Here is a 19,310-nt window from a genome sequence, read left to right as displayed (position 1 = left end):
AGAAGCAATTGAGAGAAATGGGGGAGGAGCGTTGGGCTAGGAAGAGAGCGAGAATAAAATGAGGGAAAGGCCGGGAGGTTAATCAGAAAATGGAGCATCCGGTTTGCTACCCTGCAACAGGGGAAGGGGGAATGAGAAAGAAAGATGGGAAAGAAAGTGATGAGGGAAATAGACGCGCGCAAAAAAAAGGGGGGGGGGGCTGGGGTGCTATAGTCTATACAATAGGCCACTGCCACGCAAAAAGTTCAGTAAGGCCTTCACTGATTTTCTGTGAGCACGCAAATCATATCGCCTTTCAAGCACTGATTGTTCAGACAAAGGTCTGTCATCTAGGCGAGCTAACGCAGCAGCTAGTTGCAATCTTTGCACGCTGTAACGAGGGCAGTGACAGAGAACGTGCTCTATAGTTTCATCGCTGCCGCAATGACCGCAACCAGCACTGTCTTCCATGTTGATTCGGAAGGCGAAAGCTTTGGTCAAGGCGACACCAAGCCATTGTCGGCAAAGCACCGTTGTCTCGAGTCCAGAGAGTCCACGAGACGTGTCCAGTCTATGCAGTCGCGTGTGCTGTAAGCACTCGGTGTTCCACAGGGATTTTAAGTCTGTATTAGTGGTTTTTCGGATTGTCATTGCAGCATCAGTCCTTGAAAATGTTATAGATTCTTCTTCACCATCCTCGTGTGCTGATCGAGCAGCTGCATCGGCATGTTCGTTGCCCAATATGCCGCAGTGACTTGGAAGCCACTGAAACGTGATTCTGTGTTCTTCGCCGAACAGGTGATGAAGCAGCTCTCTAATTTCCAGCACTAGTTGTTCATGAGGTCCCCGGCGTAAGACGAATATCAAACACTGTAGTGCTGCCTTAGAGTCCGTGAACACGCTCCATTTCTTGGCTTCTTGGTGCTTAATGATTTTAACTGCGCTACGTAGAGTAGCAAGTTCCGCATCTATCGATGATGTCTGGTGGGATAACCGAAACTTCCCCGTTGTCGCTATTGCAGGAAAGATCACCGACCCTTCAGACCCATCCACTTTAGTTGAAGTGTCAGTATATAGATGAGTATGCTCACTGTACTTCTCATATAACAAGAAAAGAGAAAGCTGCTTTAGCGCTGGAGACGAGAGCCTGGCTTTTGACCCTATGCCTGGAACCGTGAGTTCAACATGTGCATAAGACATACTCCATGGGGGAGTTGAAATTCTGGATGGTGTTGTATATCCCGTAGGAATGCGTGTGCGATGTGACAAGACTGTCTGGCAAAATGAGGCATGAGGTTGGTCTTCTGGCAGTGAAGCTAGATGATGGGCAGGGGCGTGAGTAAGATGCCTCACATGTGCTTTGAGCACTTCCAATATGATATGCGTCTTGAGCGGGTAGTCATTAGCGATCTCGATTGTCTCAGCTGTTGATGAACATCGCGGTAGCCCCACACAAACTCGCAGAGCCATAGCCTGGATGCTTTCGAGAGTCCGAATGCTGGTTCTACAGGTATTGGTTATTACAGGCAAACTGTAGCGAAAATAGCCAAGAAAAAGCGTCTTGTACAATTGCACGTTGCTTCATGCGTACCTCGACAATTGCCGCACCTATAAGTTGTTGCACAACAGGTGTCTACCGTGTGCGACTCCGCGCATGGGGGGCATACGGTAGAGTTCGCACAGATGCGCTTGACATGGCCGATCTTGAAACACTTGTGGCACTGAAGCGGCTTTGGGACAAATTGCCGTACCACATGCTGGAAATGACCCATCTTGACGTGCGTAGGGATTAAGTCACCCTTAAAGACTACCTTAACGCAGCGGCTGTTCCCGAGGCGGCTTATATGCTTAATGAGCACTTCTTCGTACGCCGGGTTTATCAGAATGGGTAGATTCGTGTTTAGGATTGCCAAGTCGATGTCGTAAATGACACCTGCAGTGCAGGTCACAGTCATCGGTACGACCGCTCGTACTTTGACATCTCCAAACTCTGTCATCATTCGAAGCTTCTCCAGCGTGTCTGCCTGTGTTGTGTCAACAGCTAAAGCGTTCTTACGTGTGTTTAGCCGGACCTCTTTGATTTCATTCTGTGCTATTCCCTCAAGAACAGTGGCGATAGCTTGCCTGTTCAATTTGCGAAGGCTGATGGAAGGATCCACAGGCATGAAGAGAATGGTATGTGGCCAGCGTTCACTCCTTGCCTTCACGGTTGACGTGCTTGCTAGTGATGACGTCTTGATGAGCCTCCTTTTGGCCTTCCGACTCCTCACAGACACAAAGCTGCAATCTGATGAGTTGTCACCGTCGACTGAGTAGATGTCTGTGTCTTCACTGGAGCTGCACCAAGAGCCTCGTTTCCTTGCGGAGCTTACGAATGTTGAACTGCAGCCAGACGGGCCAGCAGTCGCATCTTCGTCCATGGGTACGAGAGCAGGAGCATCTCTTGAGCCGTGGCTGGTGTTGGACCATGAGCCTTGCGCCACAGAAGAGCTTGAGAGCGCCGACATTTGACCACGTGGGCCTGTAGAAGTCGCCCCTGCCATCGCCACAAGGCGGGACGCAGAGAGCGCCCCAGGTATTGTGGAAAATATAACGAAAAACTGTTGGGCTAGGAAGGTATTCAGCACCTTGTACAAGAAGAATGTCGATACAAATTGAAGGAAGCGAACCAGATAATTGACTGGTAAATACTTGGGAAACAGCAGGGGGCCAAATCAAAAAGAATTATCGGTCAAGAAGAAGGTGAAGGAAGCTGAGACCGATATGTGGAGAATTGGCATGACTAAGAAGTTCACACTAGAGATCTATCGAACTTTTAAGCAGAAAATTACCAAAGAAAGGATTTGTGATAATACTCGGGGTAATTCTCTACTGTTTGAGGCCAGGACGGGAGTATTGCGAACCAAGACATATCGGGCCAAATACGAAGGGGTAGACATGGTATGCAAGTGCGTGTGGAGAGGAAGAAGAAACTCCCGAACACTTGATAATATTCAGTAAAGGGCTTCACCCTATAGTTCAGGATCATGGCGCACAGTTTTTCAAAGCACTGGGGTTTAGGGACAGGGAGGGCAAAATAGACTTTAAGCGGGTAGAATTAACTAGAAGGAGGTTATCTGATTGGTTGCTAAAGTCATGGCACGAGTTAAAATTAAACCCTTCACTGCAATGTATGAATCCTCAACCTCACTATTTAAGGGAAAAAAGCAAATCTTGTTTTTGGTTCATTAAGTATTACGGCTTGGTGACGCTAGCCACCGCCAGATCTAAAGGGTACAGCCATATCCTTTCATCCATCTATCCATCCAGCTGGCGAGAGAGAGAGAGACGTCACTGCACACTGCTAGGAGGGCGTGAGCAACTTGGCAGCACTCCAACACCTGTGGCAAAGGGAGTGGTGCGGATGGAGGGACAGCTTTACACAGGCTAGTCAAATAGCTACTTCGCATCTAATAAAACAAGATTTCGCAATACCCTCTCATTGTGCAATCAAGGAGGTTAGAAAAAGTTTACTTCTTTGTGTGCAACCAACTATAGTTCAGGCAAGCAGGATTGTGTTGTGATCATAGGTTTTCATACTAATCAAACTTATTGTGGTGAAGAATCGTATTTCACACGGACATGCGCCAGCCATGGTGGCTTCGTAAATATGGTACTCCACCGCCGACCCGTAGGTCGCGTGATCGTATTCCGGCCGCGGTGGACACCTTTTCAATGGAGGCGAAAATGTTTGGGGCACGTATTTTACACTTGGGTGCTCGGTAAATACCATAAAGTGGTCAAAATTTCGTTACTCTTTACTACGACGTTTCTCACATGATATCGCGGTGTTGGGATGTCAAACCTGAACAATTATGCTTTGTAATACTCGTCTGCACAGGACATTGCAAACTGGGAATGGCAAACTACCAAGTACATGGTGGTTACCGCTTGGAAGTGGTACCTCCTGCATCCCATCTTAGCCCAGCTGACAGCCTACGCCACACCTTCGGTAAGCAGTATACATTTCTCGCCTTAAATATTACCACAGCCTCCTAAATTTCTCTTGCCTGCTGAATTATCGGCGGCCACCTGGGAAGCGGCCGTCGTCGCAACTGCGGTGGTGGCGCCACTTAAGTAAAGTTGCCCTCAAATAAGTTTTTACGTTTTTAGAGCTTTTATGCAACAAAAATAACGTGAAAAAGTTTTTAAAAAGCGTAAACGTAATTATATCTCAATATAACTCACCCTACGTAAGTGACGCCGCCATCGATGACGGGCATTTTGCACTCATTCAGTAGGCGACCCCTTCGATACAAGGCATAGCCTCAGAAGTTAGCAAACGCCAAAGTTGCTAATCCTAAAGGCCAAAGACAAAGACCCCTAACCCTACGAAGGTGGCGCCGCCATAGATGGCTGCTGTTTCGGGCTTATCCGGCAGGCAAGAAAAATATGTGAGGCTGTGATATTTCGTATACACACTTCAAGCATGTGGATATTCTCAAAGCGCGCGAAGGCTGTTTGCGACCATCCAGCCTTCATTTCTCAACACACGCAAAAAAATGTGTAAAGTTTCTGCAGACTCATTCGAACAGGAGCATTATTTGAACATGAATCCGCTAAAAGCTCTAATTTCTTGAAGTCAACGCAAGAAAAATGTTCAAAATAAACTGGAGGCTTCAATAGACCCGCCATGGTATTACAGTGAATGTCTCTTGATTAACACTTTCTCCCCTCTTGGTTACAACAATGGCAAATTGGCCAGTGAGGCAATTTGTTGCTGAATTGGTCGCTCACTAGTTCATATTGGTGAATTTCGAATCAATATTTCTGTTCGTAAGCGAAGTGCCATAATTTGTTGCTTTATGTTATTGGTCTGTTCCCTTAAATCGCAAACTATCTAAACTTGAATTCGTATTTGCGGAGAAGAAAACAAGAAATATGCATTTCTTTCGTTTGGAAGTATGAAAATTAGCATTCCTCCCATTTTACGTAAATAGATTCTTGTTTTGTGAAAGCGACTTGTCCCCATTACAGCACTTTTTTTTTTTGGTTAGTGCATACGTCTCGAACATTGTGTGCTCCAGTTTGACCGCTGTGAAGCGCTGCCCAGTGTGTGAGGTGGCCAGGTTCTGCTCAATGCAGCTTTTTTTTTTTTGCTGGTCATCCTCGCAACTTTGTTTTCAATACACTCAATTCAATTAAACATATTGTGAATGGCCAGGCTGTTTGCATACTGAGCTTTCTACTACATCTTACTGAAGTGTTACTTATGAGTGCTTCTGATTGTGCATTTACGTCCGTCATATACAAATTCTGCGTTTGAAAAGTACACTGTTTAGCCGATATATTCGAAACAAGTCAATACAATTCATCCTCTTTGTTTCTTTCTAAAAAAATGATAACATGTAGCAAGAATGTCATCACCAAGATATGCTTAAGAGAATGTTGGCAGAATAGGACTGGGAGTTAATTTAGCCACATTAGGTTTTTAACACCCATTGAAAGCTGTTACGTACAGGTGTGGTTATCGGATGAATGGATGCGAAACTTTATTGTTAGTTTTCAAAGGGCGCTACTCAACGCGCAGTGGGCCACTCCCACGTTGAGATATTCAATTGCTTTTTTTTGTTTGTTTTATTCACTCCAACAAAAAAGACGGCCTCCGTGGCCGGGCATGCAATTCATTCTCTCTAGCATAGCAGTGTATCGACACACGGTCGCTGAAACAGCACGCCAGTTTCATTTCAATTTTTATCATTATCAGCCTGTCTTACGACCACTAAAAGGGGCCATGACGTGGTCACCCAACAATTTGTGGTTTTTAGTGAAAACTAGAAGGAGAAGGTCCATTATGCCTCCGTAATTATTCAAAGCGGGCCTTAAAAGAATATTTCAGTGCAAGCCAGGACCTCGAAGTAGCCGGATTTTTATTCAGTCTATCGACGGCAACTGCCATTTTGCCATGCCACCTGTAGCGTTATGTGCAGCTAGGATCAGCACCGTCACTTTCTGTCAAGGTTGCAGTCGTCCCAAACCGTTCAATTTTAGTGCCGAATTGAAGATGAAGTATTTCGATTTGACGCACAGCTGACGCGCAATATAAATATAGTTCGTCGGAATGCACATGCTGGCACATCTAGACGTTAGTTACATTATGAGTCATAGGTGCGCATGTGTTGTCCTACTCTCAGGCCACTCGCTTGTCTATAAAAATGTTCAACTGTGAAATAAACGATTGGCAAAGTGCTCTAAGTTTTTGCCAGCCTATTTCTGAATGCACATGGAATAAACCATGTAACACAGATCACGATTCAAAATTGAGCGTCATGGCCGCATTATGCACTAAGGTGAGTCCAAGTGATATTAAAACCAAGCTTTTTTATGAAGTTGTCAATTCCGCCTTACGAAAACGCCGTTCTATGTTCCTACGCGAATCCTTTTTTCTGGTCGGACTGAATGACGCGTTGTGAAGGTTGCTATCGCTGCGAATTCTGCGTGTTCCACGCATGCCTGGTGTTTTTCTGTCTTTTTATTTGAATGTTTCCATAGCCATAGTTAGCCCCGCCGCGGTGGTCTAGTGGCTAAGGCACTCGGCTGCTGACCCGCAGGGCGCGGGTTCGAATCCCGGCTGCGGCGGCTGCATTTCCGATGGAGGCGGAAATGTTGTAGGCCCGTGTGCTCAGATTTGGGTGCACGTTAAAGAACCCCAGGTGGTCTAAATTTCCGGAGCCCTCCACTACGGCGTCTCTCATAATCATAGAGTGGTTTTGGAACGTTAAACCCCACATATCAATCAATCATCAATAGCCATAGTTATTTAGCAATGCCTTCGTAGGCTGTTTTTTCTTCTCTTTGATCTTTGAAAATATTTGCCCTGGTCAATTACAATAAAGGGAGAATTCAACGCGAACAAGAAATTACAGAGCAGCCCACATTCCGAAAGTGATAACTCAATAGCACTGCCAAGATGCCCGTTACGTGTTGCAAAATATTGCTTTCACCCCACTATATATGCCGAACGCAATCTTATGCCAGCATTAAGCTTACCGGTAGAAGCAAATGCGAAAGAATATCTTCTTGTTATCCCTAACTTGCTCGTATTCCAATTGTGCTTTACTGTTGATGGCAACAATATGGAGATATTTTCAATCACTCTTTAGCACACCTCATAGCCCTAGAGGACGTGCCCAACTGTGAACGTTGCCAAGTGTGTAAAACGGCATCTATGTTGCGATTGCCCAGCTTAAGAGTCACAACGAAAAATGCTAGCTTCAATGCTGGCAGCAACCGGTGTGGCTAGATTAAGCAAAAGTGCCATTTCGTCAGCAATGGGAGACCAATCGCTGTATACGATTGCTACAAAGACACTTATGAATATTCTCAATGCCACAGGACTGGTTGTTAGGCTGTAGCGGAACCACTGTGTTGCGTGGTTATAGGACCCTATCGCTGTTTACGAACGCAGTTACTGGATGGCTTCTGGTTCTGTGTGCCGGCTTAGCCTATAGCAGCATTGGTGAGATAGGGAAGACCTAACGAGTAGCCAGTTCATTTTCAAGTGTTTTCTTTCTGTGCCTGGTCAAACACTTCAAATACACTTTTTTTTAAGCCAGATATAACAATTTAAGACTTAGTTCTTAACATTGGGCGCTTCATTTTTCCTGAAAGTAGAAAGAGTCTCGTTATTCTAGCACAACCTCAAGCACAACACTTCTGCTTCTGCGTTAGAAACTAATAAATGAAGTGGGCGGAAGTTTTTTGGGTAGCAACACGCTACGGCTACTATGTTGAAACCGACCGAAAATTATTAATTTTACTCTGTACAAAGTAGCGGGCTAGAACCTACTATAGCTCAAGCCGATCTTTCTGCATTTTCATAAATTATCTCTCTGTCTCTCCGGTTAGCCTTGGTGTCTTTTCTTAATATTTCTTCCTCTTTGTATGTCTCTCTTGCTGTTAAGCCCAAGATAATTGCTAAATTACTCACAGATGATGCCCGTCTTCTACGCCGCCTACTCCTCCCTGTTCGTGACCATTCATTTCGGCTGGGAAGTGACGTTGCTCTTCGTGGGACAACACGCCGCCTTCTACCTCACGGCCACGTTGCACAGCACAGCGCTGTGCTACGTGGTCGCCGCCGCAATCCACCTCCAGAAGATATTCCTCCCGTCAGACCCATACGACGTGAGTCACAATATTTATCTGTTTTCTGCGTACGCCTGCCATTTGCTGTCTTCTCATACACCAGAGCTGCCTTACTCTATATATATATAACATCGGAATTTTAGCGCTACAAAAGACGTACACAATGTGGGCTCTTGAAATGAGGCACGCTTTCAAAACACGCGGACACACTTGACATGCTCGAACCAAACTAAACCCAACATTTATTTAACTACTTTTACATCGATTGTATCGCCAGCCGAATGAATACATCACTAGTGATCAACATGCTAATACAAGCTTATACACTATTCCAGTACACTCAATCAAACATGAAGCCCCGCTGCGATGGTCTAGTGGTTAAGGTACTCGGCTGCTGGCCCGCAGGTCGCGGGCTCGAATCCCGGCTGCGGCGGCTGCATTTCCGATGGAGGCGGAAATGTTGTAGGCCCGTGTGCTCAGATTTGTGTGCACGTTAAAGAACCCCAGGTGGTCGAAATTTTCGGAGCCCTCCACTACGGCGTCTCTCATAATCATATGGTGGTTTTGGGACGTTAAACCCCACATGTGACGTATGAAGCGATGATTGGTAGAAGCCGAGAAGAAGCCGAGAAGAAGAAAAAACATGGAGTATGAGCCGGGCCACGTCTCCCATTCTTCATAGCGTCACACAAGTCGGCAGGATGAAGGCCTCGCAACCACTTCATCGCCCGGCCATCATCATCGAAGACCTCAGCGAGACGCAGTGACCGAACGTGGACCACCAAGACCACCAAGGATCATGACAGCAGCATCAGAAGACCTTGACATCCTTAAGTACACCGGATCAGCGGACGACGGACCCGTACAGGACTGGTTCAACCTGTTCGAGCTCCATGCCACCGCTGCATCATGGTCGGAACGGGAGATGATCATCAACTTCACTGACTACATCTCAGGTGAGGCATTCAAATTTTACCTCACCCACATCTTCGAGAACGATGAGTCTTGGAAAAAGATCAAAGAAGAAATGATCACCCGTTTCAAAGAATACGATGAAGACCTGTACATACCTCATCAGCTGAAGTCTCTTCAACTCAACCATCACAGTTACGCGAAGTCTTCCCGCAGTAAGCGGATTTCCCAAACAAGACTTCAGAGTAAATATTCCACCATTGTACCATCGTATGACTCGTCCAAATACACTTCACGCATTACAACACCAACTAGGGACTTGCACTTCGCAGCAGAGAAGGTAATGCCACCGTATGCCGATAGGAATGTAGACCATTTTGCCAAAAGACCGGACTTACGGTTGGATTTTTCAGTATACAACCTCACTGCATATAATGAAAACAAAACCGCAGGTGCGACTTCTGATGACATAAGTACGCTTCAGGCAACGACCAACAATGAACGGTTTATTAATACAGAAGATTCAAGTGCATCAAACCCGCCACATTATCTTGCGCCGGAAACAGTTGCATTGGTTGGCGTCGTAGAAGCCTCCGGAGGACTCGCTAAGAATCCTGGCACAACAAGATCAATGTCACACCACAAGCAAGTTGACGAAACGAAGAAATTACAACGTCAACGCATACTTCAACATTGTCAACGGCGAAACAAAACTTCATCGAGTGCACTCTTAAGGCTTGAAGAACATTGCAAAAAGGCCCATCGTGGTGGATACATTCTCCACCAAAGATCAAGAATGTGCCTTCCATCAAACAATGTGCGACATCGCCATAGAAAAATTTCCAAAAGCCACAAAAGCACCCCTTGTACTCGGCAGAAACACAGGCAGCGCCCAATCAACCTCGATCAAAGCGCACGCAAGCTGCCTGCACGACCCGTGCCACGACGAACAATTCGATGCCTACGATATCTGAACTGTCCATTCTGCAAGGTGTTCGAACCTCGTTTATTCTTCACAAGAATGCCGGCTGCGATTTCCGCTATCTCCACGTCCAAAGCATTCTTGTGTTATCCAGGACGCAACCATCAGCCTCGCCCACCAGAACTCCTGCGTTAACCGGACTGCTGCACTCTTTCCTGAAGTTTTGCGAGTTTACGGAACACCACGGGGCCATGAAACCAATTGTGCATTTTGACATTTGTGACTTCTCAACCTCTCCTTGTGTACTTTTCCTTGTTCGTAATCCATGCCTTCTTTCGGGGGGAGGGGGAATCGTGTGACGTATGAAGCGATGATTGGTAGAAGCCGAGAAGGAAGAAGTGAGATTTGAAAAAACGTGGAGTATGAGCCGGGCCACGTCTCCCATTCTTCATAGCGTCACACACATATCATCATCATCATCATCATCATCATCATCATCATCATCATCATCATCAGAGACGAATAACAGACAGATGTGTACGCTTTTGTAGCGCTAAAATCAACATTTTGTATGCTCAGCAACTCCTTTGCTGTTGTCGTCGTCTAAATGGTAGTAGTCATACTAGCAGTAGTAGTAGATGTTGTTGTATTAGTCATCACACTGGTCACGCAGCTGCAACGGGAAATGAATAAATAAATTAACATCTTGAAATGATAATGAAAATGATGTTTCAAAATGACAATGATGACCTCTTGTACTGAAAGAAGTCGTCATCATCTGATCATCGTCAAAAATATAGCTTCTCTGTAGGACGCGCTTCGCGGAGTATGACTGACTAATTCGTTTATAGCAGTAAAGCTATTCTTTTCTTTTAGAGCTTTCGTGTACGTATTCCATCGTATATCACAGTGGGATTTACCCAATGCGATAAACGACGACCCACGGACATCAATACAGACTGAAAGCCCTGCTCAAAGTACACGGCACAAGCAGCAAATCTCTTTTTGTAGATGCCAGCCAACAACCCTGAACACAAGGCCCGTATGCACTGTCATATGCACTGTCAACGTATGCACTGTCACAACTAATAGAAGTATGAGAAGGTAGTCATAGCCCGGACTGTCACCTAAAACAAACATTTATTCATACTGACTGACGCACAAGTCAGTCAGTATAAATTTCACGCAAATAATAACTTTGAAGTAATTTCTTCTAATCCTACCTAATAGACTAAATTAATAAAATAATTTAAACCAAAATATTTATTATTATTTCCGGCACGCAGGCACACTAATACCGTTAATCCAAACGCAATGGACCCCCAGTTCTCGCGACAATGAACCCGCTACGCAATCCGAACAGGTCCATCGTTAAATATATATATATATATATATATATATATATATATATATATATATATATATATATATATATATATATATATATAGTCACGCACAGTTGAAAAGTAAACTTTAAAGAAAATAGCTAAAACGGGCGAACTTGTGCCCCACAAACAAACAAGTCAAGGCAAGTCAAGATCCTTGACGATGTGGCGCATACCCACGCAGGGGGATTGGCCAAGAACCAGGTAGTTTTCATGAATTTCTTGTTTAATAACAGATTAAAATTAAACCATGTACGAGTCATAAAAAAAAGATGCAACAAGACGAATTAGATGGCCGAATTGTAAATAATCTGTAGTGTAATGCAATAAAGCGTCGTATTTGATTTAATATAAATTTGGAAATTTCAAAATCTACCGAACAATAATTTCACCACTTAAACATCTTTGAATTTCTGACGAACTCCTGCAATGCGTCAACCATCTTCCCGTCGCTGTGGCCTAGATACAAAGCCCCGAAAGAAAGCACATTTTCAGCTTTTAAATCTATTCCGAGAAGGTGGCATACGGCTCCTAAATTGTTTTTACGTTAGGCAGAGAATCTATACAATAAATGAGATAATGTTATGTTGACTCATTTACTCCACAAACAGGACAATGAGGGGAGGCTGCCAGACCAGCTCTGTGTAAATATAAATTCAGCTGTGGAATTTGACAGCGCAGTCTAGTGACTGCGACTTTCGTTCCTCGCGTTTGACATATTTTACTATTCCAATGGTATAACAAGTGCTTGAATGCTGGTGTGGCTGTTAGTGAAGGTGTAGAAAATTCCTCTACCAGTAGTTTCGTTCTTAATCTAGCACCTATCAAGAATTTTGATGCTGGTAATACATCAATAACAGGTCCATTTAAAGATGACTTGGCCAACGCATCTGCCATTTCATTCATATAAATGCCCTTATGTCCAGGAACCCAGAACAGTTTGATCAGATTGAGATGTGAAGGAACTAATGCTTTGAAAGCATTCTGAGCATGCGAGTTCTCATCTGCAGTAAAGGAGGCACAAGTTAGATAAAAATGTTTACGTACAGAACACTTCGTCTTCTTGCATTATCTCCGCGCAGCTCGAACGTGCCAGAGTTGTCAATATCGATCCTGGTAGTACCCACCGGCGCTTCGCTTGCTCTGTTTCGCACGCATACCAAAGGCAACATTGAGGGCGTAGCAAACGACTGGCGCACGAACTTTCAATGTATCTTGCGTCAATATAGAATCACTGTCGTACGACTCCAATACAGATTTACATGCTACAAACAATGTGCACATTGCATAGAAACAAAGCGCGTCTTTCCCGCATCTAACTCGACTCTTGACTGGAGCAAGCGACTGAATACTGACCGCGATGTACAAAGTCGCACCCAAATCATTACATCTCCACAGGAACTACCCACACCTATACCCGGGCAACAAATGCAAGCTATGCACAACAGAACAGGGTTGGTTTAAACATGTGTTCTGGGAATTTCGCAACATATCAACAAGTTTTCCTGGGGCCCTCCAGGAGCATTGCAGGAGCGGTAGCAGCTAAAGCTGCTCGGCTTGGAAGTCGTAGACCAAAAATGGGATATCTTTCTTATGCGATTCTTAAAAGAGAGAAAAGAAGATAAAAGTGAGCCCCGTAACTTTCTGCACCACAGTGCGACACCTCAACAGTAGCGCACGAGGGATGGGGGTAAGGAGGGATTAAAAGGACTGGATTAAAAGGTATCGAGATAGAGGGGGGGGGGGAATGAGTGAGCGTGGCGCAGGGGCAGCGACATCCGGAAGTAAGGAGAAGATAGGGAAGATGGACACGGTCAAAGGAGTCCGAGGACGGAGCACCACTCAACGAGAGCTGTTGTCGGCGTCAGGAGATTGCGTAGGGCGAGCCAGTTGGCCAGAGCTGCGCTGTCATCGGATATCGCAGGGGCACAACCAGTCGGCACGAAATTCAGAAAGCGAGTCCATGGGATATCCGGTAGGCCAGGTAGGGCATCGGGAGACAATGAATTCTGACCTCCACCTGTGTGGTCCAGCTGGGATAACGAACTTGCCCTATCTTGTATAACGTTTTACTCACTTACTCACTTTAACCATCTCAGATTGAGTATTTACTGCTTATAAAATACCACGCAACACCACGAAACGAGCGATATGTTTCGTTATGTTTGTGGGTATGGACTGGGCCTACTCGCATTGCAGAGGTCCGTTCTTTATATGTGTTCCAGTACATGTATTCCAAGTACGGACACATGGCGTATGGTGCCGTGTACGTCGCCTTCCTCTGGAACGTGCTGCGTGGCCTCAGTTTCAGTGTGGACTTCGTTAAGTCAGAGCAGCGCAAGAATGATTCGGACATCAATAAGCGCAGGTGGCCGCCATATTGGAAGACGCTTGGGTATCTGCTGTACATGCCCATGCTTTACCTAGGACCTCCGCAGGTTTACGATGACTTCGTTAACCAGGTACGTCGAAAGCACGTGTCCTTATTTTGTAGTTCATAATCTTATAGGCTCAATCCTCCAGGCACACAGACAGTGACACCATGGTCGAAAAGCTAGTGCACAGAAATTTGCAGTTTTTTTTTTATCTAAGTGGTTTAGCTTAAGACTTAGGTACTTAGCCAAACACAAAAAGTGACCGTTGGTGGTTTCGGCGTCCTGCGTCAGCTATGTCGACACGAGTGATGCTGAAATTATTCATCATGTGATGATGTCATCATGACGTCCCAAACCTAACGTCAAACAATCATGTCAGTGCAGGACATCGTGGCTTGACTAAAGTGGACCCATCATGGAGGCAGCTCAAAGCAAACCGAGATGAAGAATACAATGCCTCTGATCTTTGAGGCAGCGAGAAAGCACGTTAGGAGCAGGACGCTATATGTGGGTGGGGCAGTGAAGGGAGAGGACCAAAACAGCCAGTGATAAAAAAAAAGGATTACTTTCTCTTTCAAGTAGTCTCGGGTTATCCAGAAATAGACGCGTGAATTTTTATTTTCTAAATGTGCTGCGAAATGCACCCACCAATTTTCGTGTAGCATACTCTTGGTCAACACGCAGCCTAGATGCGGTAGAAATCTGCAGGCCATAAATTTCAGTATACAATGCAGACAGGCTGAGTCAGCAGACAGCGTTGAACCTTTGCCTCATCAGTATTAATGTAAATAAAATGGCTTTATAAATGCGTCTAATGAAAACTTGGTGTCTAGGTGTTCTTTTGGTACTCCTATTCTCTTACATAATTGATTGCACCACAAAGTTGTGGTTCATTTGTGTGACCCTACGAATGTCATTTGGCACTTACTCGCACCTAAAACATTACTGTCATGAGACAAATGCCGACAGGCTCGAGAAAATTAGGTTAGCTGGTTGGTTTGTTGGCTCATAATCTTCATTAGAGTCCGTCAAGGAACACACAAAAACCCGACAAAGCCTCTAACCGGAAGTGTATGTTGATAGTTAGCGATGTGAACAATAATTTGCCGATTCGTTTAAAAGCTTCGCGGTTCTAGTTTGCCATTTCTTCGCTCCCTATTTCCATCTACTATGGGTTTGACATAACGCTACAAGTTCATAGCCAAAGCAAGGTCCTGCGTTTTCCCGCTCTCCCATCGTTCATGCTGTTTCACCAGAGTTAAAATCACTTTCTTTTTCGCCGCAGCATTACCTAGCTTTCGGTTCACCCTGGCCCCTAAGCACACCGTTTAATTATAAAGCTAACCAGGCATCATCCCTCTCAATGGTTTAACTCCTACTATCAAAGTAGACCTGACGCCCTCGATGTTTCTTTGTTTCCCACCTTGTGCATGAATGAAACGTACTGTCATTATATCACTACCTAATGGTACTTACCAGATTGAGTTATCTAACTTTTACCTCATAATTTGGCAATGGATATGCCAGTATGTTTCTATTTTTCTGGTGGCACATGTATATCATTTCGGTTTTATGATTTTGCCTCTTCTTTCTAGGCGGATGGTTGGTGGGTGTATTTTGGAAATAAATGAATAAATTTTTTTGCACCCACGCAAAAACGAAGAGAAAAAAAAGGCCGCCGGTTGAATCGAGGCGAGAAAAACCAATCGAATTAGCAATCGCCAATGACGTGTACTTGCCCAAAGGTCACGGGTTAGATCTTGGCCGCAGTGACCACAATTACACTGAATGCTGGAGGTCTGATTACTGACGATGTCACTGCACGTTAGAGAACACCAGGTCGTCCGCATTTTCGGAGCCCTTCACTGCAGCGTCCCTCACACTTCATTTTACGGTTTCGGAACATAAAACCAGGGATTATTGCTTGTAATGTCTCTAGCTTTTTACAGAGTCATGAAATAAATTAATCGCATCCCCGGCCAGTGAATAATTACCGCGCAGAAATCACGCTCAAGTTCGGCTATGGCAGCCTGCACGACAGTGACGACAATTGTACCTTATAGGGGCAATCTTTCGGTCGGAACATTCTGTGCAGACCCGTGTGTACACAAAAATAAAATCTTGTACGTGTGTTCCTCCCAAATTTTCTCCTGCATCTGCTCAGTCTGAGAAACCCAAACCGACTTGCACGGCTCGTGAAGTCACCATCGCCGTGGCGAGGATTGTGCGGTGTGGCGCGCACTTTCTGCTCATGGAAATCATGGCCCACTTCTTTTACAGGTTTGTAAAACTCCTGTTCTTTTTATTCGGGAAGTATGCGTGCTTGATATACTAAGGTTACGAGCCTATTTGCCAGTACGTAAAAGTGTTAAAGCCGTTGTATTCGCCCCGAAAGAGGGTGCCACTTAAATTGAGAACAACGCAGCAAGAAATGGAAAGGGATATGATAGGTGTGTCTCTACGCAACAAGAAGAGAGCAGAATAGGTCAGGGAACAAACGAGTTAAAGGACATCATAGCCTAACTCAAGAAGAATAAATGGTCATGGGCAGGGCACGTAGCGCGAAGGCAAAATAACCGCTGGTCATTAAGGATCACAGACTGGATTTCAATAGAAGGCAAGTGGGTCGGAAGGGGAAACAGCAAGTTAAGTCGGCAAATGAGATTAGCAGGTTTGCAGGTGTGAAGTGGCAGCAGCAAGCATAGGACCGAATTGGCTGGCAGGACATCGAAGAGGCCTTTGTTTTGCGGTGGGCGTATCAGATTGATGATGATGACGACGACGACGATGATGATGATGATGATGATGATGATAGGGATGGTGATTCGCACCACTATGATGCATCTTTCCGACTCTATAAGACAGTGATTTGATGTGTGAGTGCGAGCACCTACCTCTATATGCACATTTGCACTTGACTAAGTACAGTGAAACATCGGAGACGGAATAACTGCCATGTCTTTACTAAAATTCAAAATGGGCAGGATAGTGACGCATGTAGCGCGAGCTTGTGTGGTACTTCTGTTTGCCTCTTATGTCTCGGGCCTTTGAAGACTTTCAGTTGCAACAGGTACACCGAGGCACAATTCACTGCAGGAAGTGCTTGATTATGATGCTTTTTCTTGACATCCTGAATGCAATGTAGACCTCCAAAAAGAGTCGTTACAAGGAAAAAAGAGAACGTGGTCTATTCAGAGCACACATTAAATTCTGTGGTTAGATGAAATCAAAGGACATGGCCATTGCAGTGCTTTGAAGCAACATTTCTTTTATCAACATACTGAAGATAAAGAGATGCGCTTCCATATTGCGGTAAATAAAATAAATTATTTTTGTATGCTTTAAAATTACGGTGGTATATACTATGACTATACTATGCATTAAAGTCGCCCATCACTATTGTATACTGTGTTTTTACCTTACTCATTGAAGACGTGGAATCGGCAATGGGTAAGGTAAAAACACAGTATACTATAGTGATGGGCGACTTTAATGCAAAGGTAGGGAAGAAGCAGGCTGGAGACCAGGCAGCAGGAGATTATGGCATCGGCACTAGAAACGCCAGAGGAGAGCTACTAGTGGAATTCGCAGAACGCAATAATTTGCGGATTTTCAATACCTTCTACCGAAAACGAGAAAACCACAAGTGGACATGGAGGAGCCCTAATGGCGAAAATAAGAACGAAATAGACTTTATAATGACTGCACACCCAGGAATCGTGAAGGATGTGGAAGTGGTTGCCAAGATACGATGCAGTGACCATAGAATGGTACGGTCTCGAATTCGCCTAGACTTGAAGAAGGAACGACAGAAACTGATGCGCAAGAAGCCAGTCAATGAGCTAGCACTGAGAGGGAAAGTACAGGAATTCAGAGTGTCGCTGCAGAACAGGTACTCGGCTCTTAGTGAGGAAGCCAACCTTAGCGTAGATACAATGAATGATAATCTGACGAATATCATTACGGAGTGTGCAGCGGAAGTTGGAGGCAGGGTAGTTAGACAGGACACTGGCAAGCTTTCCCAGGAAACGAAGAACCTAATTAAGAAGCGTCAAATCATGAAAGTCTCAAGTACAACAGACAAAAGAGAACTGGAAGAGCTTTCGAAGTTGATTATAGGCGTAAAGTATGCGATGTAAGAAGGTATAACATGGAGAGAATTGAACACGCTCTGAAAAACGGAGGAAGCGTCAAAGCCGTGAAGAGGAAACTTGGGATAGGCAAAAGTTGGATGTATGCACTAAGGGACAAAGAAGGCAAAATAACTACCAATATGGATAGGATAGTTAAAATAGCGGAGGAGTTTTACAGAGATCTGAACAGTAGCCGAGACAACCACGACACTAATACTATAAGAACTAGCAGTAACCCAGATGACACCCCACTAGTAATGATAGAAGAAGTCAGAAAAGCGTTAGAGAGCATGCAAAGAGGCAAAGCTGCTGGTGAGGATCAGGTAACAACAGACCTGCTGAAAGATGGAGGACAGATTGTGTTAGAAAAACTAGCCACCCTGTTTACGAGGTGTCTCCTGACGGGAAGGGTACCAGATTCTTGGAAGAACGCTAACATCATCTTAATAAATAAGAAAGGAGATGACAAGGATTTGAAGAATTACAGGCCGATCAGCTTGCTCTCTGTAGTATACAAGCTATTTACAAAGGTAATTGCTAACAAAGTAAAGAAAACATTAGAATTCAATCAACCAAAGGAACAAGCAGGATTTCGAACAGGCTACTCAACAATTGACCACATTCATACTATCAATCAGGTAATAGAGAAATGCTCAGAGTATAACCAACCACTATACATAGCCTTCATAGATTACGAGAAGGCGTTTGATTCAGTAGAAATATCAGTCGTCATGCAGACACTGCGGAATCAGGGCGTAGATTAAGTATATATAAACATTCTGGAAGAAATCTACAGGGGATCAACTGCTACCATAGTGCTTCATAAAGAAATCAACAGAATACCAATCAAGAAGGGTGTAAGGCAGGAGGACACAATCTCCCCAATGCTATTTACCGCGTGCTTACAGGAGGTTTTCAGAAGCCTAGAATGGGAACAGTTAGAAATAAGAGGTAATGGAGAATACCTTAGTAACTTGCGCTTCGCCGATGATATTGCATTGCTGAGTAACTCAGGGGACGAATTGAAACTCATGATTACGGAGTTAGACAAGGAGAGCAGAAAGGTGGGTCTTAAAATTAATCTGCGGAAAACGAAAGTAATGTACAACAACCTCGGAAAGGAGCAGCGCTTCGAGATAGGTAAAAGTGCACTTGAAGCTGTAAAAGACTATGTCTACTTAGGGCAGGTAATAACCGCAGAGCCTAACCACGAGATTGAAGTAACTAGAAGAAGAATAATGGGGTGGAGCACATTCGGCAAGCACTCTCAAATTATGACAGGTAGATTGCCACTATCCCTCAAGAGGAAGGTATATAACAGCTGTATCTTGCCGGTACTTAGCTACGGAGCAGAAACCTGGAGACTTATAAAGAGGGTTCAGCTTAAATTGAGGACGACGCAGCGAGCAATGGAAAGAAAAATGGTAGGTGTAACCTTAAGAGACAAGAAGAGAGCAGAGTGGATTAGGGGACAAAC

At 44.7% G+C, this 19,310-nt stretch overlaps 1 protein-coding gene across 4 annotated transcripts in view; it reads left to right on the top strand.

Annotated features, from left to right (window-relative positions):
• Nucleotides 1-19,310, top strand: part of LOC119168521 (protein-cysteine N-palmitoyltransferase Rasp) — a 68,372-nt gene that overhangs the window by 29,703 nt on the left and 19,359 nt on the right. For 3 of the 4 annotated variants that reach the window (XM_075866249.1, XM_075866248.1, XM_075866247.1), the window contains exons 4-7: nt 3,860-3,970; nt 7,951-8,145; nt 13,551-13,787; nt 15,865-15,980. In XM_075866249.1, coding sequence (XP_075722364.1) covers nt 3,860-3,970; nt 7,951-8,145; nt 13,551-13,787; nt 15,865-15,980 — 659 coding nt within the window. The remainder of the gene's footprint in view (nt 1-3,859; nt 3,971-7,950; nt 8,146-13,550; nt 13,788-15,864; nt 15,981-19,310) is intronic. The other variant, XM_075866250.1, reaches the window with a different exon arrangement.

The sequence above is a fragment of the Rhipicephalus microplus genome, chromosome 6 (genome assembly GCF_043290135.1).
Source record: "Rhipicephalus microplus isolate Deutch F79 chromosome 6, USDA_Rmic, whole genome shotgun sequence".
In the NCBI taxonomy this organism is placed as follows: Eukaryota; Metazoa; Arthropoda; class Arachnida; order Ixodida; family Ixodidae; genus Rhipicephalus; species Rhipicephalus microplus.
This window is presented reverse-complemented; position numbering and strand designations above follow the sequence as displayed.